Source organism: Lissotriton helveticus, chromosome 3_1, assembly GCF_964261635.1.
Source record: "Lissotriton helveticus chromosome 3_1, aLisHel1.1, whole genome shotgun sequence".
Classification (NCBI taxonomy): domain Eukaryota; kingdom Metazoa; phylum Chordata; class Amphibia; order Caudata; family Salamandridae; genus Lissotriton; species Lissotriton helveticus.
The window spans coordinates 1853867901-1853888501 of NC_136061.1; the positions used below are offsets into that span (position 1 = coordinate 1853867901).

A 20601-nucleotide genomic window follows, 5' to 3' on the forward strand; every position below is an offset into this window, starting at 1 on the left:
CAGATGGCTTGTCGGCCTCCTTTTTACAAGTCGTTCAGTGGGTCCCTTCAACCAACCTTATTAAAAGTATTCAATACGATAGCTACAGAGGGACGTACATCGGAATCAATGAGAGAAGCCAATATTATCGTAATACCGAAGGAAGGGAAGCACCCTCTTTTACCAAAAAACTAAAGGCTAATCGAATTGATCAATGTGGACTGTAAACTGTACGCAAAAATCCTAACCACAAGATTGAATGAGGTTCTCCCAAAATTAATCAGTAACTCCCAGGTTGACTTCCTTAGACACCGTATGTCTAATAATAACACTAGATTATTGTGCCACTTACTTGAGCAGGCAAAAGTGAGGTCTGTTCCATCTATCGCCATCACCTTGGGTGCTGAAAAAGTCTTTGACAGGGTGTTGTGGTCTTTCTTGAGACACTGTATGATGTCCTTTAATCTAGAGGGTTCGTACATAGACATGGTTGTGGCGATGTATTCAGAGCTTACCGCCCGCATAGCAATCAATAGAGCCCTTTCGGATACATTCCCACTAGAGCAAGGAACCAGACAGGGTTGCCCTCTCTTCCCCCCCTCCCTATTTCTCCTAGTACCGGAACCACAAATTCAAGACATTAAACGCAATATTGAAATAAAAGGAATAAATTATGGGGATTCTCCAGTGAAACTAGTCTCATATGCAGACGATATTCTCATAGTCACGGAAGACACGGGACCGTCCATCAAGGCCCTGATGCGCACAATAGAAATTTACTCAACCCACTCTGGGTGTAAACGAAACTGCGACAAATCCGAAGTTAAGCAGCTGAACATCAATTGCACCCGGGAGGTACTGGGAGACTCTGGCCTTGCATGGCAATCTGGTTTTATCAAATATCTGGGGTTAGAATTTGGTAGCACAATCTTCGAGTCACTCCATCTTAATGAAGCTAACACTCTGGGGAAAATCAAAACCCTCCTCGAGGCATGGTTCCCAAGATTCATCACTTGGTGGGGCAGGATTGAGACCATCAAGAGGATGATTACCCCACTAGTGAACTATTTAATATCCATGCTCCCCCTCACACTGTCTGAGGATTTTCACCACAAGTTGGACTTCCTGTTCTCAACATTTTTATGGAATTAGTCTGAAAACTCTGATTAGACAAATCCATGGGGGGGGGAGTTGACTTTGCGGACTATAAACTTTACCAGACGGCATTCCTAGCACAACAGGGTTCGTATTGGCTCACCCCACCGGAGGAATATACCCCAGTCTGGCTAGAAACTGAAATATCTTTACTTAAAAACCTTGCCCCAGCAACCCTTCTAACCTCAAACTTCACCAATGCCACTTGCTCAAAATCCATATTTAAAAACACATGATCTGCATTAATGAAAGTGGATAAACAATTAGAAACCAGCATGCGAAGATCTAATCTTGAGTCCCTTTGGGATAACCAGAACATTCTATACAAAGAGAATACACTACACAAGGAAACCTCGATTGATCTAGGCATCTTTTTCCCATACCAACGGTCCGACTCAAAGTACCCCTTAACTTTCGACGAAATACAGGCTAGATATAACCTAGACCCCCCTGGAGTTTTACAACTTCTTAAAAATAAAGGCAGCACTTACAAAAGTTAACCTTTCGCCATTACTACCTTCCCTGCCACAATACATGGCGAGAATAAATAGATTAGGGCTTCAGGTCTCTTGGATCTACAAATTAATCGGCCCACAGCAATCTGCCCTCAATAAGAGGCTTATATCCTTCTGGGATTCACACTCCTCTTCCCCGATCTCGGAGGCTGACTGGTCCAAAACTTGGTGCTCTGTCTCAAGAAATAAAATATCACCACCCCTTTCCCAGACAAAGTTTTGGCTTTTCAATAAGGCCTATTGGACATCAGCCCGTCTACATTCACACAAGATGCGTGAAGACCCTAACTGCTGGAATTGTAATGAAGAGATAGGAGACCTAGCCCATCTATTACTATTCTGCAAATGTGTGAAACCTTTCTGGGACAGGGTTTTTGGCTTCATCTCAAATCTCTTCACTTGCTCCCTCGTAAGGGAACTATCCACGCTAACATTTGGCCTCCTCAGGGTAAAACTCACTAAATGACAATGATGGGAAGCTTTTAGATCTACTCCAGACAGCAGCTGTTAAGATGATACTAATCAATTGGAAAGACACGCGTAAAGCGTCCTACAAGTGCTGGTTGACCTGGATTTCCAATCTAAGGGGAACCAACAACATTGCTCTCCAGAATTCACCATGGAACAACCCCCCCTCACACATATGAGATAGCCTAGACCTATACTTCAAATCACATAAACCACAATGAATTACAGTTCTGGGTGGTGTCACCCATATACCACATAAATGAGATGCCGTCACCCTAGATCACTGTACCTCAAAAGTTGTAATTACTAACCATGCATACCATGTCCCATTGGATACATACTATTAGTTTTCCATCCTGTTTTTATTATGTTTGTTTTTATTTCCCATATATAGCTTTTGTTCTTGTACGTTGGTATAGTTCGGAAGCTAGTTAAGGTGGCTCCTATAGCCCTATGCATTTCCCAACATGTCTGACTTTTTACCCAGTTTGTATTATCTAGTATGTCACGACGTCACCTCAAACTCAATCACCTTTGTACATTGTTTTCTTTGATTGTTTTCATATTGGTTACTATCTTTTTATGACCTCATTGCGCAAATTTTTGAAATAAAAAAAAATCAAATATTTTGTTTTAACACCTAGTTATTTTAAATGTGTACACAAAACTATATATATATATAATGTGTATATATGTATGTATGTATGTTTCACCAATATGCCAAGAGAATGCGAGAGGCACACAACAGTCCTCTGCCCTCCAGGCTTCCCATCTGGCACATCTTCCCGCTACCACGTTTCATTTAATATGCCAGACGCGTTTCAGGGTTAAAAACCCCTTCCTCATGGGCTGGCAAACATAACACTCGCAAACAGCATTACTTGCATATCCGTTTTTTTATTCATTAACAAGCCCCCAGGTGGGCGTGTGCTAAGTGCGTCACCTCACCAACATTATCTGGGACTTGTAGTCCGTATATGCTTAATCATTGTCCTCCTTATAGTAAGGTCGAGTGTTTTGTTCAAATTATGCTCAGTCTTTTAATACCTTCAGTAGGCTGCGTAGCAGTCGGACGCGCCTCAAAAACCAAAAGAGTACTGTGCTGATTTACTTCCAAACGTTTGGATGTAAAAGGCTCAGTTTGCGAGTGTTATGTTTGCCAGCCCATGAGGAAGGGGAGAGGACAGAGGACTGTTGTGCCTTTCGCATGCTCTTGGCATATATATATATATATATATATATATATAACAAATAAATGCTGATATACAGAGGTATATGCTGCATATGAGCCGGCCACCATTGGATCGCCTCTTGCGCGTCCTCTGACAGGGGAACAATTTGCAAATTCGCGAGACCCATCCAGAGATGAAATGCTTTCAATCACTGTAGGGCCCGATAATATAGGCACCCTGGGAAAATAGCTTCTATCGATGACGACCGAGGCCCCACCACCCTTGCTATCTGGCGTAGAAAGGTGGAGTGTCTGGCTGCCAGACTCCGCAACTCATGCTTGATCTTGGTCATCTTCCGGGAGGGAAAACAGAGTGATTCGTACAGAGTCCACCACAAACCCTAGGAACACCAGCTATTGAGAAGGTGCGAGCACTCACTTCAGCTGATGTATGATGGAACAGAGAGACTCTAGGAGAGAGACCGACATCTGTAGATGCAGCGAGAGGCTCCGATGGCATTGATCCATGTCGTCTAGGTAGATGAGACTAATGCCCTGGGCCCTAAGAAACTCTACCACCGGGTGCATTATTTTGGTGAAGCACCACAAAGCGGAGGACAGACCAATAGGGTGAGCGGTGAATTCGAACGTATCTCCCCTGCGATGGTGAGAGGGGAAAGATGGGGATGGTTAAGTAAGTGTCCTTCAGATCCAGGCGCACCATCCAATCATTGGGGAGTAGGAGATTCTGAACCAGATGGATGCTTTCCATCTAGAAGTGGCAGTAGACCAGCCACTCGTAGAACTACTTCAGGTTGATCACTGGACGTTGGCTGCCAACCCATTGGTCCACTTCAAAACCTTGGATGAGGAGAGGTTTGCCATATGGCCCACTTTGCGGAGCAGCTCCTATACCTCCACATCCTCTGTGTGAGAAGGAGAGAAGGGGAAAGGAATAGGGGACCTTCCCTGATGGGAGAGCCGTAGAACCATGTGGAAACCCCAAACGGTCTGAAAGACACATGCGTTGGAGATAAGGGCCTCCCAATTGTGAGCAAAGTCTGCCACCCCATTGATGACCATACTCGCCAGCGTGGGACGGGGAGACGTGCTGTATGTGTAGTTGCGGCTCCTTCTAGCAGCCGGAGAGCCGCACCTCAATGGCCCCAGTCGCTATATCGCAAATTTGAGAGCAAACAGCAGCTGCGGAGGAAATATTAGCATTCCTGTGCAGTAATTGACATTGTAACAGGCACTGAATATACCACGTAAACACTCCATAAAAGAAGAAAATAAGGGTCCAGAGACTCTTAACTTGGCTACTGGAGCAGCGAAGAAAGAGGAGATGGCAACATCGACAGGGGACTATCAAGGGGTCCTGACCTCATCTGATTGGACAATGCATATTGTTGAAATGTTGACTTCTTCCCCTAAAGGATATGGAAAATGAAGTCTCTTTGTCTTTTCTTTAAATGGCTGTTGTTTAATAAAGTGAAGAGAGTACAGCGTAATCTTCGCCTCCGATCCTGATGTAGTATTGTTATACGCAATCTGTGAGGCAGCAAGATTTGTTTCATCTGTTTGTTGTACTGTTCTGTGGTAATAAACTCAAATATGACCTTTGCACTGCCTTAAATATTTATTGGTACTGATGTCCTAAATATGTATTATTGGATCACATTTTATCATATACATCTATATATTGAACTACACCCTACTACTCTCTTTTTACCAAACTTGAATAATTGGAGCATCTTTAAAACTGACTACATCCTTCCCTGTTGATCTTCAAATTATTTCCCGGCTGCTAAGCACCTAGACATTCCAAACATTTCTCAAGCAAAAAAAATAAAATCAAATTGTACACTGCTAGCTAACTTTCATTTTTCAAAACGATTGTATGGTCTACTTACTGAAACCAGAGTGCCTTTAATCCAGTGCTTCGGTGAGACTGACTTCACATCCAATTGTTGAATGCTGGTGGTCACACTAACAGCTACTATTTGTTATGCCTCTTCCATAGTATATTGGTCACTCCTTCAGCTGCGCACCATCCTTCATGTGTCCTTGCTGTTGCTTCATGTCGTTCAGCTCCTTCCTCGGTAGGCAGCTTATGGATTCCTCAGGACATCCAGAAACTTTCATGCCCACCTTTCCCACATGTCACTACGCCACTACTTTCCTCTTGAACCTTCTGAAGAAATAGGCATCACTGAACTTCCGTTCAGACAAAAAAGAAAGGTACCACCGAAGAACATCAGCCCTCTTATTTGTGTTTTTTCTGTCCAAATGGGGAAGCATCCCTTGTATTTTTACTTGGAACTCTCAGCCACTCTCTACTGTGTGGCACGCTTCATCCTCCAGTTTACATCTGATCATCCAGTACCCACAGATGGATTCAACCCTTCTTTCACAGATGGGAAGGGGAGCTCTTTGATATTTTGTGGGATCCACTTTTTTCAAAAAATTCAAATTGTCTTCCTGTCTCCCAATACTACTTGTAATTACTTGTGGGTGGGACTGGAGTGAGTTAATAACATACAGTGATGTGAGTGGAGAAAGAGGCATCTCCCACATTTAAATGAGTCTATATGTTTCAGCCAGACTCACAAGTACCACCTAAGGGTCAACCGGATTTCTTCAGTATCGTGAACGATCCCTATAGATTTGGGTCCCTTTTAGTCCTACACTCTTACACACTGTGGCATTTGTTCCAAATGTATCATTCAAACTCATGCAAGCCAACACTTTGGTTGACTGTGCTCTGTTAATTCCTGACGTCTGTTAGATTTAATGGAGTTGTCTGTTGCTTTATCGGTGAAAGCAAGTGGGCGGGCCATGTTGTCAAACTAACACCATGGGGGTTGCCTAGCTCCTTCACCTATATCAATCTCAGACCTTCTGGTTCGTTCATATATAAAGGAGCACAAGCAACAAGTGTAAAGTCTGCTCACGCCAGCCCGTGAGGTTGATCATGCTACTGTATTTTAAACACAGCCTGCTGCCAGGTCCTGACTGTTAACAAATTTCAAAAAAGAGACCACCTTTTGCAGCAGAGAGCAAATAAGTAACCAAAAAAACTGTTAGACCCTAAAGCACTGTTAGTCATCAAAGCAATTGAAACAGACCAGTGAAAGTCCATATCATAACAATCTCCGTCTTCTGCTCACACTGGGCTCCTCCGCTTCAGCAGGCACTGACGCCACTTTCTGTTTGATTTTAATGGTGGGTCACCCAAGAGTACTACATGGTCAGAAGGACATTGTTACACAACCTTCTTCCTCTGCAGGAATAGCTCCTAACTGCCAAGTGGTGCTGGAACAATTTTGAGAGTGGGGGTGTTGTCCCCAATATTAGATCACTGAAGTCGTATGGATTGTGCAAAATCCAAGCATCACACAAACACTTTTAGTAAATGTATTCAGCAGGAGAGTGGTAAAGGTGTAGAATGTAGCTGGTGGTGCACTTTGAAGCATACTACCACAAATGTATTACCAATATATGGTGTGGTAATGCACTATCATTTACAAACAGCACATTTTCCATTGAAATGGGCACTGGATTTGTACTAATAAAATTAAATAGCACACAAGCGATAATGTGTGTAAATAGGGTGTCTGCAAATATTTCATTTGCCCATCACAAGTTTGATTTCTTTTGACCCTATTAAAATGTTTGCTTCTATCACTGTTCAGATTGGACTTTTTTTGTTTAATTTGGGGTTTCCTAACTGTTTATATGCTGAAAAGTCCATACAATTAATTTACAATTATTTCAGTTTTGTTGCGTGTTGGAAGAAATGAGTTCCTCCAGCCTTTCCTTTCACTTTCACTGTACCCCTGCAAGATTCCCATAATTCACTTTACAAAATCCTCTCACTTTGCAATCATAGAAGGAAAAGTAAACATTCATATCTTTCCTAAAAGAACAAGCAGCAATTTGTCAGAAGACAGCCTGACATTTGACCGGTTTTTGAAGCGCAGCAAATGTGACAATATAAAAAAAATGTAAAGACCGTTATTGCTCATTCACCTTCTGAACCCTAGCATGGTTATTTTGGGTGTACTAAAGCACCACCCTCCCACCACCGAACACCTATTTTCAGTGCCTTTGCAACTGCCTCGAGTCTTGCTGAATCTCCAAGCTGGTTCTTTTAACAACTTGTCATCAGAATGTTGTCATTGGAGGGCAGGGTCTTCACACAAGATTCTGGAGCCATTCAATTAGGGGAACGTTGTGTATTTCATGTTAGGCCTTTGTTTACAACCTTAGATGTTGGGGCTTCATCCAAATGTCCCTAAGTGCCAGGCTTCACCCAATGCACACATCCCAACACTCAGTTTATCATCAAATTCTCACAGATCTATATTCCAACGTTCTACTGCATGCACACTCCCCCCTCATACACCACCTGTCACATCATTACTCCTTTTCCTTGCACAGAGGATAACCAAGTCGCATCCCATCACTAAAGTCCGCGTGGGTGCCAAAGGCAAGCCCAGGTACAGAAGATATTCCCATCCCAAAAAGCGCTGAAACTCAAATCAAAACATTTGGATGTTGCCATTGTACGTGTTTTTTTAGCCCTTTCCTTCCCGTGCAGGTACACATGTAGAGTACCGTTTGTATCTGGACAAGTCTGGGAACACAAAATAGTAAACAAAAGTGAGATTCTTAATATTTTTAGCCTCCAAATGTAAGTCAGTGACCTAGAAAAACATTTTGTAAAACATTTGCAAAATCAACCGATAATATGGGTAACCGAGTGTTGTACAAATACCTACTGTTCCTAAATGTGTGCATATTTAATAAATGCATACATTTCCTTTATACCTATTTTTCATCCATTAACAATTTCCCTAAGAAGTGATGCATGATCAAAACCGAATGGAGCAAGTACTGATTGAGTTCAGTGTTCTACCGCGCTGCTTGCGCTCATCTTGTGGTACAACTTTTTTTTTTTCTCTTTTGCTTTGAAGAAAAGTTGAAACCATCAAAGTTAATCTTGCACTTCCTGGTATTTCCAAGAGCTGGATGCAAACAGCGAGCAATAGCAAAACTTTGTTGAATCTTACCAATGTCTGAAACATGCATTTTGGCCACCTCTCACTTTAATTGATAATAAAGCTGTAAACATACTCCCTTAGTTTAACTGTTGCCATACAGTATGTGTTTTTCTGAAATCACCTTTCCCACCGTCACTTTTACTTATTTGATGCATTTTATAATTTAATGGATGCTTTAGTCCTCAAATATGCAGTATTTTCAAAAGGTTTACCTCTACCCTCCTCTAAACCTCATTTTACTGCTGCCCTCCCCTGAACCTCCCTTTACCCCCCTTTACCTCTTTCCTCTCCTTAACCCAAAAATCACCCATGCCTCCCATCACCTCTACACATCCCTGAACCATTAAATCACCCTTACCTTCCTTTACCTCTACCCACCCCGAACTCTAAAATCCTCCTGATAGCCCTTTACTGCTACCCACCACTGAAACCTTAAATCACCCTTACCTTCCTTTACTTCTACCTACTCTTAAACACTAAAATCACCCTTACGTCTCTTTACCTCTACCTATCCCAAAATCTAAAGTCACTTTTATTTTTAAATGACAAAAAGTATGTTAATTTAAAAAATAAGCATCTCTGCGGTAAACACTGTATGGTAAAAATCCTGTGTTGTAAAAGCTGTTTGTCCTCCGGCAGGACATGTTCCGGCTCCCTCATTAAACTGTCTTCTACCTTCACCATAGAGCCCCTAAATGATTTGGGGCACTGTCCGTTTTACACCCTTTGGTATGTAGGGTGGGTATTTTCACTTATTTGACAGTTTGCCCCTTCTGACCCCACCCCCCATCCCCCACAACCATACCCTTAACATTGGGTCTCTCCTGAGACCGTGCATGCAAAGTCGCCTATGAAACATTTTGTTTACTTTCAAGAGCTTGGAGCCTATCCATTGCCTACCATTGGTAGGCTTCTTTGTCACTCATTTCTTTGCTCCTTTTTGGTTAGGGAGTGCCAGCTTCACTTTCTCCCTATATCTTTGTCCTACTGGAACATGGTCCAAGTATGGATACCCTTTCTCAGTGTCCTTCCACCGCTCACCACTTTTTGAGGTGCTTTTACCTGCACACTTTTCTCCCAACCCTCCCCTGTTATTGTTGCTTGAACCCAGCCCGCCGGTTTCAAGATGCTACAAAAATGCTTAAGGATTTGTGTTCCCTGGTCTGCATGGCCTTTTTGGTTCTGTCTTCATGTGGGGCCAACACAGCAAACTTGAGCTCGGAGGTAGGATAGGATAATAAAACTAGTGGGTTTTTTTTCTCCCTCCCTTGAATGCCTTTTATGTATTTACTAGTTTCAGAAATCGCTGCCAAGCCATGATCCTTCTCACTTTTGACAACTTCAGACCACTTTAAGTAGATTGCAGCCCTCATTCCCATTTATTGATGCCAGTTCTCATTTATCATTGTGCTTTGCCCAGCACCCTCACTTGTCTCACATTTCCTGCCCAATTAAAAAAAAGTGATACATAAATATATATTTTAATTTCTTGTTACATTTGCTGACCGGTGATTATTGTCATTTGTTTCTAAAAGTTGTTTTTTTGTGAAGCCAGACAGTAACCCCATACTGATCAAATGGATCACTGCCCCTTGTGGTTAGCACTAGTTCATTATAGCGCTTTATTTTCTCATTTTCAGCCATGCAGCAGTACAACATGGCTAAAAGACATTGACAAGGTCCATAGCTCTTTCATAGTTGTGACATATTTTCTTTGACAATGCTTGTTTAGATTCCCCAACGTGTGGGGGGCACAGTACGCACGTTTCGTCTGGATATCTTTTGTTAGGAAAAACGTTATATGCAAGAACAATTCCATATGTTAAAAGGGAGTTAGCATTGTATTGACGAAAATGAACATTGTACATTTTGACCAGGGGTGGGCGTAGGGGGCCTAGCAGGGCTACGCAAAGTGCCTCGGAGACAGAACCAATCTCCGCACACTCCGCGTAGCTCCGCTAGGCGCCTCCCGCCCGCACTATTAAAACATTATAAATAAGAATTTAAAACACCTTACCTTATCGGCGGCGTCCCCGGGCTTCCCTCCTCCATTGCTCCTTCTTCTGGAAAATTGCGCGGGCGCCCACGAATACCTCACGAGAAATGCGCAAGCGACTGTGAATGCGCAGCTTTCAAGAAGAAGTCGCGATGGAAAAGAAGGGCAACCTGGGGATGCCGCTGATAAGGTAAGGTGTTTTAAATTCTTATTTATAATGTTTTAATAGTGCAGGCGGGAGGCCGACTCCGCTCCGCTCCGCCCCGCCCCGAGTGTGCGTTGATTTGCCTGTTCCGCCTACTTCGCGGAACAGGCAAAATTTTGCACATTCCATGGGCGGAATGGAGTTGTCCACCCGCCCCTAATTTTGACCTTAGTGAACTGTGACATTTCATGAATTCCTGTCACATGGCTGTAATACTTCATTTCCCCTTCATATTGCCTTTACAGAAAACTGCCAGCGGGAGCCAATCTGGCCTAAAAAGGAGAATGAACAGTATTTTTAATGTGCTATCAAAGTGGATTCTTTAAGGGTCACATGCACACCTGTTTTTAGCGGTCACTAAAAAGGGTTGTAGCATGTATGAACCGTATTTTGCGAGTTGGTAACCTGTTACCGACTCTCAAAATAGGGTTTGCTAGTCACTATTATTATCATTATAATTATTATTACTATAGGGACGTGTAAAGTGCATGGCTGCCCTAGGGCTTCCCAGCGCTGAGCGATCAGGTGCTAAGTGCAGACAGTCCATGCCTTAAAGATATTGCATAAACAACCACGTCTTGATCTCTTTGCGGAACTGTAGTTCTCTGTCTATCCGTCTGTATTCCAACGGCAAAGAGTTGCAAAGTTTTGCAGTTGCGTGGGAAAAAGATCTTCCTCCCAATTTCTCCCTCCTGACCTTAGTCTAGTTTAGGCGCTCTTCCGGGCTAGATCGCAACTGCCTCTTTGGGACTCTTATTATGCCGTGCTTTATGTGTAATGACCAGTGCTTTGAATTTTATTCTGGCTTCTAACGGTAGCCAGTGAAGTTTAAGTAGATGCTTTTTTTTACTGATTCCCGTACCACCGTACTACCGGGATGTTACACAGCAGTCTTGCGGCTGCATTCTGGGCCACCTGCAGATTCTGAGTAACATATTTAGGTGCCCCCAGGAACGGTGAGTTCCCATAATTCAGTCGGGAAGTGATCAGAGAGTGAACCACTGTTTTCCTTAGTTGTATGGGATTTCTGTCTAAGATTTTGCGCAGACTTCTATGAAGTCCGAAGCATGTTGCTGTGACCTTCTTGGCCTGTGTAACCATAAAACGATCAGTTTCTATCCAGAATCCTAGTTTCTTTTACTATTTCTGTGGGGTTAGGTGGTTTACCTAGACATTCAGGCCATTCTATGATTGGCCTGGGTATTGCTCTATTTCCAAGGAGCAGTAGCTCCGTTTTATCACTGTTTTACTTTTACTTGCTGTTCTCCACTCTAACTTTTACCAGGCAGGAAGATAGTCTCTCACCATCCTTGTAGTTTTTTGGGTCCAGGGAGATGATCAGCTGCGTGTCATCTGCATACGAAGTCATGGATATTTCAAATTCCAAACCAATTTTAGCAAGCGGCTCAACATAGATATTAAAAAGTGTTGGACTCAATGACGAGCCCTGTGGGACACCACACTTCAGAGACATGGTTTTGGAAAGAGTAGTATTTTCCTGTTCTTGAAATGTCCGATCACCCAGAAATGTCAACCGCTTGAGTGCCATGCCCCTGACTCCAAGGCCAAGGGCGTGCCTTCCTAATAGCCAGTCGCATGGGGATGTATGATTGTTTTGCCACCGGAATGCGATTGCAAAAAAGTTACTTCAAGTAGGTGGTAAGCCAGTCGCAAACTAGAAGGGGTCCCCAGGGAACCCCTTTCCCTTTGTGATTGCAGCGAAAACGTTTAAGAGCAGGCAGTGCCCCCACAGACCACTGCCTGCCCTTAAGACATGAAACAAACATTTTGTTTCCTTTAAGGAAAACTGGCTACATAAAAAAAAAAAAAGTTGCTTTATTTCAAAAGTAAACCGACATGGAGGTCTGCTGTCCCCAGCAGGCCACCATCACTGTGTTATTGCCCATTCCCAATGGGTTGCTAATTGCCTCCTGCCTCATGAATATTGACGAGGCAGATCCTTTGCGACTGCATTGGGAATCAAAAAATGGTCTGAGAGACACTAGTACATTTTCTTTTGCAACTCTCAAATTGTGAGTCGCTAAAATTTGCAAGTCACAAAAGGAAATGGTATTACATGTGACCCTAAATTTTGCAGAAGAGCTTTCTTTAAAATGTTTATTAATTTCACATACCCGTTGTTTTTATACACAGTCCACTGAACAGCTTGTGTACCAACCTCTGTATCTAGCGTGCTGCCAGATGGGCAGGCTCACTTAAAGGTTAAAGGTTACTGCGGATTCTTGCAGTATTTTTATGTCAAACCTTTAAGAATGTCCAGCTTGGATAATCCAACCATTACAGTTGATAAAGTATAGTTTTAATCCTGATTAACATGAGATCAGCTTCTTCAGTCCATTTGCACTAGTTGATTACACACGAGGACTATGTGACGAGCCATCTGGTAGCACAAACTATAAACTGACAATACAGAAAAGACCAGCACCATATTTCGTTTATTTATGCAAGCCTGAAATAATATAGAAGCAGCGGTGAATAAGCATTGGGTCTGCGTTTGCAGTATTCTAATAATTCCATCCTGCTTTTGCGTTAAAATGTATGACATATCAATTTTTATATTTAATTCGGGGGTTTTAACTGTTTTTACATGCCATTAGGGACCTCTGAGCCCTCAAGAAAACAAGCATCGACAAGGCAGTTTGCTAGGGATACATGTGACCGTGCTTCTTCTTTGGTGAGTTTGATTTGCGCTAAATGCAGAAGGCGGCTTTTGATTTTGCCCCTCCCCCCAGTAATCTTCAATCCGTCAACGCACAAACCATCGGCCAGAAGTTCCTCAAATGAGGGAGGTCAGTGGACAGGTATATGAGAGTTCAGACTCTCAGGTTGTGAGAAGCACCCAACCCAACAAGAAGGGCGATCGTTTGTCCTTCAAAGAAAAGGCACATTTTCAAAAACAGTTTAGTTCATGAACTTTTTATTCTACTTGATTCATTTTATTTGGTTAAACCCTGCTTTAACCAAATCAAAGAAAGTGCTGAGACTGAAATCCGTGACTTGTTTTCCCATATGTGTGTTTTTTGGTGCCCCTGAAAATGCTATAGGTATATGGACGTGGAAGAACAAATTCTTGTTCTGAAGTTCTTACTCACCCTGGTTAGTGAACCCCGTCTATTCCAGTGGCACAAAAGTCAAGCAGCAACATAATTTGACGATTTTAGTTGCCGAACTGCATAAATGACTATTTTCTAAATACCTAGATACTGTTACATATTGTGATTTCACACTTACTGTCCATCTAATAAATTAACTGCAGCAGTTAAACTACAGTTTGAATTTTGTTTATGAACTGTCGAAGTATGAAGGTCAAGTTGCCTCTGCCTGGACAAGTTAAACATTAGTAGGAACACAGGCACTCAACTCGCTGCCGTAAAAGCAGATCAGTGGACTTACTCGCGTGATTTGTAACACTTAATCTCAATTGGTGCTGCCTTATTTTCAGTTTTGGTACCAGCTTTGAATCTTTCTGTTGTCTGAGGCATGGCCAAAAATCGGAGAATATACAAATTATGGTACCCAAGAAGGAAGTTGTGTATCTTCTCAAGAGGCACAGGTTTACCCATTTAGCACTAAATAAACATTGAGTTAAAGTGTTTTGGGGAGGATCAGCTTTAAAGACTTAATTGTTTTTCTGATTTGACTGTCCCACTTATTGTTCAGAAATATCCCGCTTTTGATCTGGGATGAGGCTTTCCTGTCAGTTTTGGGCTTGGATTCATGTTCTTCTTTCCCTATGTCCTAATCTCTTGTTTGTATTCTACAGAAGAAAAAGAGCTGTACAAACTATTTTGTTGACCAGGTCCTGATGCCTTTACCAGCCATTTACATAAGGCCTATGTTTTCAGTCTTGGAAGCTCTGTCTTCCTTGTGTTGTGCAACTTTTGGTTTTTCACAAAGGCACATCCTTAAGGAGGAAAGTGGGAAGTAGAAAAGAATGGTGTTGGAAGGATGTTAAGTAATTTAAAGATGCAAGTTGGCAAAAGGAGTCCGAAGATGTATACCGATCAATTATAGTAAAGAGGGGGAATGCTGAAAGGAATTGGTTTTGGATCCATACCAGAACAGGAGCTGCTTGCGTGGCTGGAGGGCAAGGTGGTTGGTGCAGTCAGAAAACCAGCACACATGCTTGCAAATGATAATGACTGGATGCCTTGCAAACGCCCTTCTCCTTGTTGGGATCGGTGTATGTTTAGTTTTGCATATCTCAAACATGTCATTTTGTGGTCAGTATTCCTTTAAATGTACCTTGTGCTGCATAAAAATATATTGGGCTACCAAATGTTTAACTTCCTCTTGTCTGTGTTGGGCTAGAAACACACTGCTTTTTGGCACTTGTGTCTTGGAATTGTCTGCAAGCCTGCCTTATGGCAGCACAATATCTAGTATTTGGGTGCACTTTTAACCGTAATGATTACATGATGTCTCTAATGCACACTCCTTCCTCTCTCTTAGTGATGCCCTCGATGCCTTGGGGTTGAAGCGATACTGCTGTCGCAGAATGCTGCTAGCTCATGTGGATCTTATCGAGAAGCTGTTGAACTACGCCCCACTGGAGAAGTGATTGTAGCCTCTGAAGATCCAGCAACCTGTGGACCAAATCACTATCTGATGTGTGCTGCTTGTAACTGTGGGTGCAATACACTGTCTCGAGATGCATTGCCTCGCTGTGCTGTCCACCCACCAGTTCAAATAGAAAAAAAGATGGATTCCATTCCCACAGAGACATCACAAAGCTTGCAGTGTAATTAAACACTGGATGCAAATTTTGCAACCACGTTCAACAGTCAGAGACAGTTTTAAACCGGTGTTGGGTTGGTCTTTCTTTCCTGTGTCTGCCAAGGTTTGTTTTGTACATTGCTTAATAAAGATGGTTTTGTTGTAAAGTGTTGTATTGTGCCTATTTTGTTGTCCATTAAGGGTGAAACTCGTGGACTCGATGCAAACCACGTGAAAGTATTTGGATCAAATGCTGAAGTCCTGAAAGCATTTTATTTTTACACCATGAGGTTAATCAATAACCATGTGTTGCTGTGTTCTTGCAGAAATTTGTCTGAATAATTCTTGAGTCTTAAGTGTTAGCCTTCTAAAGAAGAATTAAAAGATCCGCAATTAAAGAAAAATGTGATTCCTCATAGCACAAATATAATTTAGAATTAGTTGATTATGCATATCAAACCTCACTTTCTACTTGAATTTTGTTTACGCATCCAATCCTAAAGTGTTTTTTTTTTTTCCCCTGCCTTTGTATATAAGCAATAAGGATGTGTAGGAACTAAATCAGAAAATACTTTTTATAATAGAGAAAACTTTAGTCTCTATTACTGGGTATCGTAATCCCAAGCAACCTACATTGGTTTAATATCAAACTCTTGAGCGGACCCCCAATTCAAAGTATTCCACATTAAATTAAAATAAATAAACACAAAAATATACTAAAAGATATATTTCTTTTCCATATGTATTGTTTTTTCAAGTTATATGGCTGCGATGTTCAATAGTCTATGGCAGTCCATACCGGAGGTAGTCCAATGTCTACACACGGCCAGACAAACAGTTCCTTCAAATCTATACGGTGTGTATTCAAACCCTATATACAAATGTAACCCTTAGTGGGACTCCTCCATTTCCAATTGGCCTATTATAACACTGTTGGTGGATGGTACCATTAGAGCAGAAGTATCCCTCTCGCTGTTAAAATCGTGAGAATCAAAATCTTACAATGACTTAAGATCTTATCTTGATGTAAGCCAACAATGTAGTTCTCCTTCCTCCCCTCCCCACCAAAAAACAAATCTTAAAAATTGTGTTAATCATCTAATACTTCTCTTGTGAATTCTTTCTTCAGAAGAACACTTATCCTACCAAACAGTCTGTCTTTTCTTGATGGGCAATGACTTATGAAGCTAAACCGTAACATCTAATTCAGTGTTAAGCATTTGATCTGCAATATGGTGATGCATATTTTTCCTATGATTAATATTAATAACTACAACATTTAGTGAAACAGAAAAATGTATATACAATCTCATTGCAATAATATTTATAGCAGTAGAAGTAGCAAAGATACATTTTCTTCTCAGTCGCTTAGTCTGCTCAGGCACATGTAGCGCAAGTACTACATGCTACTGTGGCGGAATGGAAGGGGCAATCTGCTTGGGCACACTTCATCAGTACCACAAACACTCTGCTTTGGAGAACACTAAACACCCCTTAACGAGTCGCTAAGTTCAGCTGCTCTTCCCCACACCACTAGTTTGCTCCTCCTGTAGAGTTTGGGCGCGTTCCTCCTTCCAAGGGTTATTCTCCAGGCATTTAAGGGCAAGAATCAGATCAATTAGGGAAAGCTGGGGGCGGAGCTAGCTCGGGAGCGTGATGGCTGCCTGAGCCCGGAGCTCTGTGAGGTCATCTGAAGATCCGGCATTTATCCTGCAGCGTAGGCTCACTACAACTGCTTTGAACTGCCCCAGTGACGTCTGAGGAGGCCGGGCGAAAGAGGAGAGGTCCAGTTTCCTTGCCGGTGATCAGTGACACGGGAGGCGAGACGCCACCAGATGATCAGGCTGCATATCCGGGCCCCACAGTGATTCGGGAGCCCGGACGACGTGCGGCAGCAGCGAGCCCCAGGAGCCGAGGGGGGAAGGGCCCCGCCTGATCGGCCCACACGGGAGCCTTGAGTGTGCCCACAGCGACGGCCGGAACGGGAGACGGCCGCGGACACAACAGAAGCCTGCTGGTGGTCAACGGAGACGATGCGTGTGGCGGTAGGGGGGCGGCGAGGCCCAGACGCGGCAGCAAGGCACTAGGCGTTTGACGGAAAACAGCGGGGAGTGGACTGGCGGTGAGAGTTGTGGGCAGCTGAGGGGGATTGCTGGTGTCCCCCCTCCGAGAGTATTTAAGAGCCGAGGTAGATTATCAGCGCCTGCTGACTTGACCACCAAGGTATCGGCAACAGGGCTGGATACTGTGGATACATAACAAGGTGGGAGCAGCCATTTTGGATAACTCTGGTGCCGTTGCCTTTCGGGGGCCAGTAAATGAGCGGGAATAACCTGGGCAGCGCTGCAGGGCCTGATGTACGATAGACCCGCATTTCTGGAGACCTGAGATCACCAGCAATTGATTTGCGACTTCCAAGACTGTGGGGTAGTGGAGGTGTTCGAGTGTGGTGGGCCACAGACTTGCAATGCAGTAGCAGCGCCCTGGACCTGCTGCCTTGGACGGTCACCCGGGTGGTTGTTCGAGAGAGGTGAGACTCGGTACTTGCCGGGCCCTAGAGAAGGCGCAGAGGGGAGAACAGCTGGCTGACCGTGTATGTGGACGGAGGTGACCACCAAAGAGTGGTTGTTAAGTCAGTTCTGAAGTGATTCCTGCCTCAACATAGGATTGGGAACAGAACAGAACAAGCACTAACGTATCCGGCCGAAAGGGACGAACGCTACAACTATGGGCAAGGGAGATAAAACACAGTTGAAGTTAGTGTTCGACCAAAAGAGGTCCAAGTCTCAGGACCCCACCCAGTGCAGACGAGCAGGGGTGGTGGCGACACCGCAGGATGACGCTGAGGACGATATAAGAACTATACTTAGGGCCATGGAGCACTCTCCCCAGATTGGCATCAGCACATTGGGCACTAAAATGGACGCGTTATCATACAGGATGGACAGGATGGTGGAACGCTTGGATAAACATGCGGAACGGCTGGACATGTCAGAGCGGCGCCTCACGGAAGTTGAGGAGGCGCACACTACCCTGAACGCAGACCATAAGCAACTGGGTAAGGTCATGAGCATCTTGCAGGAGAAGACAGAGGACTTAGAAGCACGCTCTCGGCGCTGTAATCTGCGCCTAGTGGGCCTTCCGGAATCGAAAGCAACAGGTAATATGGAGCAGTTCATAGAGAAATTACTTGTCCAACTGCTGGGTGATGGAGTTTTCTCGGCAATGTTTATGGTGGAGAGAGCGCATAGAACTCTGGAACCTCGTCCACCGCCGGGTGCAGCACCTCGCCCAATAATAGCGAAGCTGCTCAACTACCGTGACAGGGATGCAGCCCTCCGCGTCGCAAGGGAAAAGAAGACCTTGAAGTATGAGGGGTCCGAACTCTCATTGTACCCAGATTTCACAGCCAGAGTACAGGAGGCCCGCAGACACTTTGTGCCCCTTAAGAAACAGTTGCGGGAGATGGACATGGATTACGCCATGCTGTATCTGGCAAAACTACGGGTGAATAGACAAGAGAAGTCGCATATTTTCACAGACCCAAAGGTTTTGCAGCAAGCTATTAAGAACTGGACGAAAGAACGTAAGACCAACCCGGAGCGACTGCAGCGAGAAGTGTCGGAGGAGGCTACGATGGATGAACAGGACTGAAGGCTGCAGTGGACTTGGTTGTGGTATGGCGAAGTACAAGACACTGTATAGCGGACGGTTAATGCGTATTATTGTGAGGAGTAGGGGAGTACACATTTGAGATTTTTGACAGAGGAGGGCATATTGCATAATGGTGAAGCGGGCAGGTTGGGGTGGCTATGCACAAGAGTATTGGAGGTTGAATATATGTGGGGATAGCCTCATGCCTGCGAATCACACGAAACTACTAACGGCCAGGGATCATGGGGAAGTTACTAGGAGAGTAGGATAGGATTGGGCCTCTGCAGATCACAGTAGGGGGCGGTACACTTGAAAATGGGGGGATTAACGACAAATGACCTATGCTGCAACAATGACTGGGATGACCAGTAGGGGCAAGGGCTAGTTATAATGGTTGTTGACTTTAGCTGAAGTAGGTCACGAGGGGCTACCTCCGCTCACGTGTGCCTTGCACTGTTTTTTCGCATTGGGAGGAAATCTGGGAAGAGAGGTAGGGGAATGGGGACAGGGATTTGTATTACATGCGGCCATGTTGGGGGAGGTCTGCTGTGGGAGGCGGGTGGTGGGCAGGGAGGGGAGGGTTGCTGTGGGAAGTGGGTTCAGTTGTTGGGTTTTTCTTAAGAGGATGTTACATGGTGCGTCAATATCTGTCTTTGCTTGGCTCATTGTATGCTCTGATTATGTAACCAATGTCAAGTGAAGGACAAGAGTCACAGGAACAGGGGGGGGGGGGGAATTCTAACTATGTCATGGAATGTTGGAGGACTTAACGATTACCGTAAGCTCAGGAAGGTTTTATCCTACCTCAACAGACCGAGTGGATATAGCTCTCCTGCAGGAAACAAACCTTCCGCCAATGAGTAACATGTTGAAATATAGAGGTCTGGGAGGCAATATTAACTCGTCAGGTTTTACCACGCATGCTAGAGGGGTATTTAATTGGGTAAATTCCCGATCTTCCCTCAAACTTACACAGCTTAGAGCGGATCCAGATGATTGATATGTAGTGTCGAGGTGCACGGGACGGGGCCAGGACCTTCTGGTTGTTAATATTTATGGACCCAATTTTGACTGCCCTGAGTTCTTCAGTGATATAGCTCAGATAGTTGCACAATGGGAGGACGCCAGAATATTGGGGGTGGGTGGGGGGTGGGGGGGGACTTCAACTTGATTAGAAACCCGGATAAGGATAGATCAGGTGGGCCAGCCAGAAACACGTCGGCGGCTGCAAGAAAGTTGGAGGATGTTTGTGATGTGTGGCGGGCGAGGAATTTTGAGAAAGGGGGGGGTTATACACACTACTCTGCGTATCACAACTTACACACGCGCATTGATTATTGGATGGTTTCCACTGCATTGATTAGTAAGGTACGACGCTGTTTGACGCTTCCGCGCACACTCTCGGATCACTCCCCGCTGCTGTTAGTCTTGGGCACGCCGAGCAAGCGCTTGCCGCCATTTACGTGGAGATTCCCCCCTTACTCCTTACTAGATCAGGTGTTTAGTGAGGAGATGGCTGAAGCCATTTATACCTTCTTTTCCACTAATACTGGCTCAGTAGATAGTTTCCAGACAGTGTGGGAGATGTTCAAGGTGTACATCAGGTGGATGGTAATGACTAAACACTCGGGAGTGCTGCGAGCTCTCCGCAAAAC

The 20601-nt window shown here is 44.0% G+C and overlaps 1 protein-coding gene across 1 annotated transcript in view; it reads left to right on the forward strand.

Moving 5' to 3' along the window:
• The window catches only part of POLR2L (RNA polymerase II, I and III subunit L), a 70668-nt gene extending 55209 nt beyond the window's left edge, over positions 1-15459 (forward strand). The window contains exon 3 of the mRNA XM_078684039.1: positions 15029-15459. Coding sequence (XP_078540165.1) covers positions 15029-15137 — 109 coding nt within the window. The 3' untranslated portion in view covers positions 15138-15459. The remainder of the gene's footprint in view (positions 1-15028) is intronic.
• The last annotated feature ends 5142 nt before the right edge of the window (positions 15460-20601 follow it).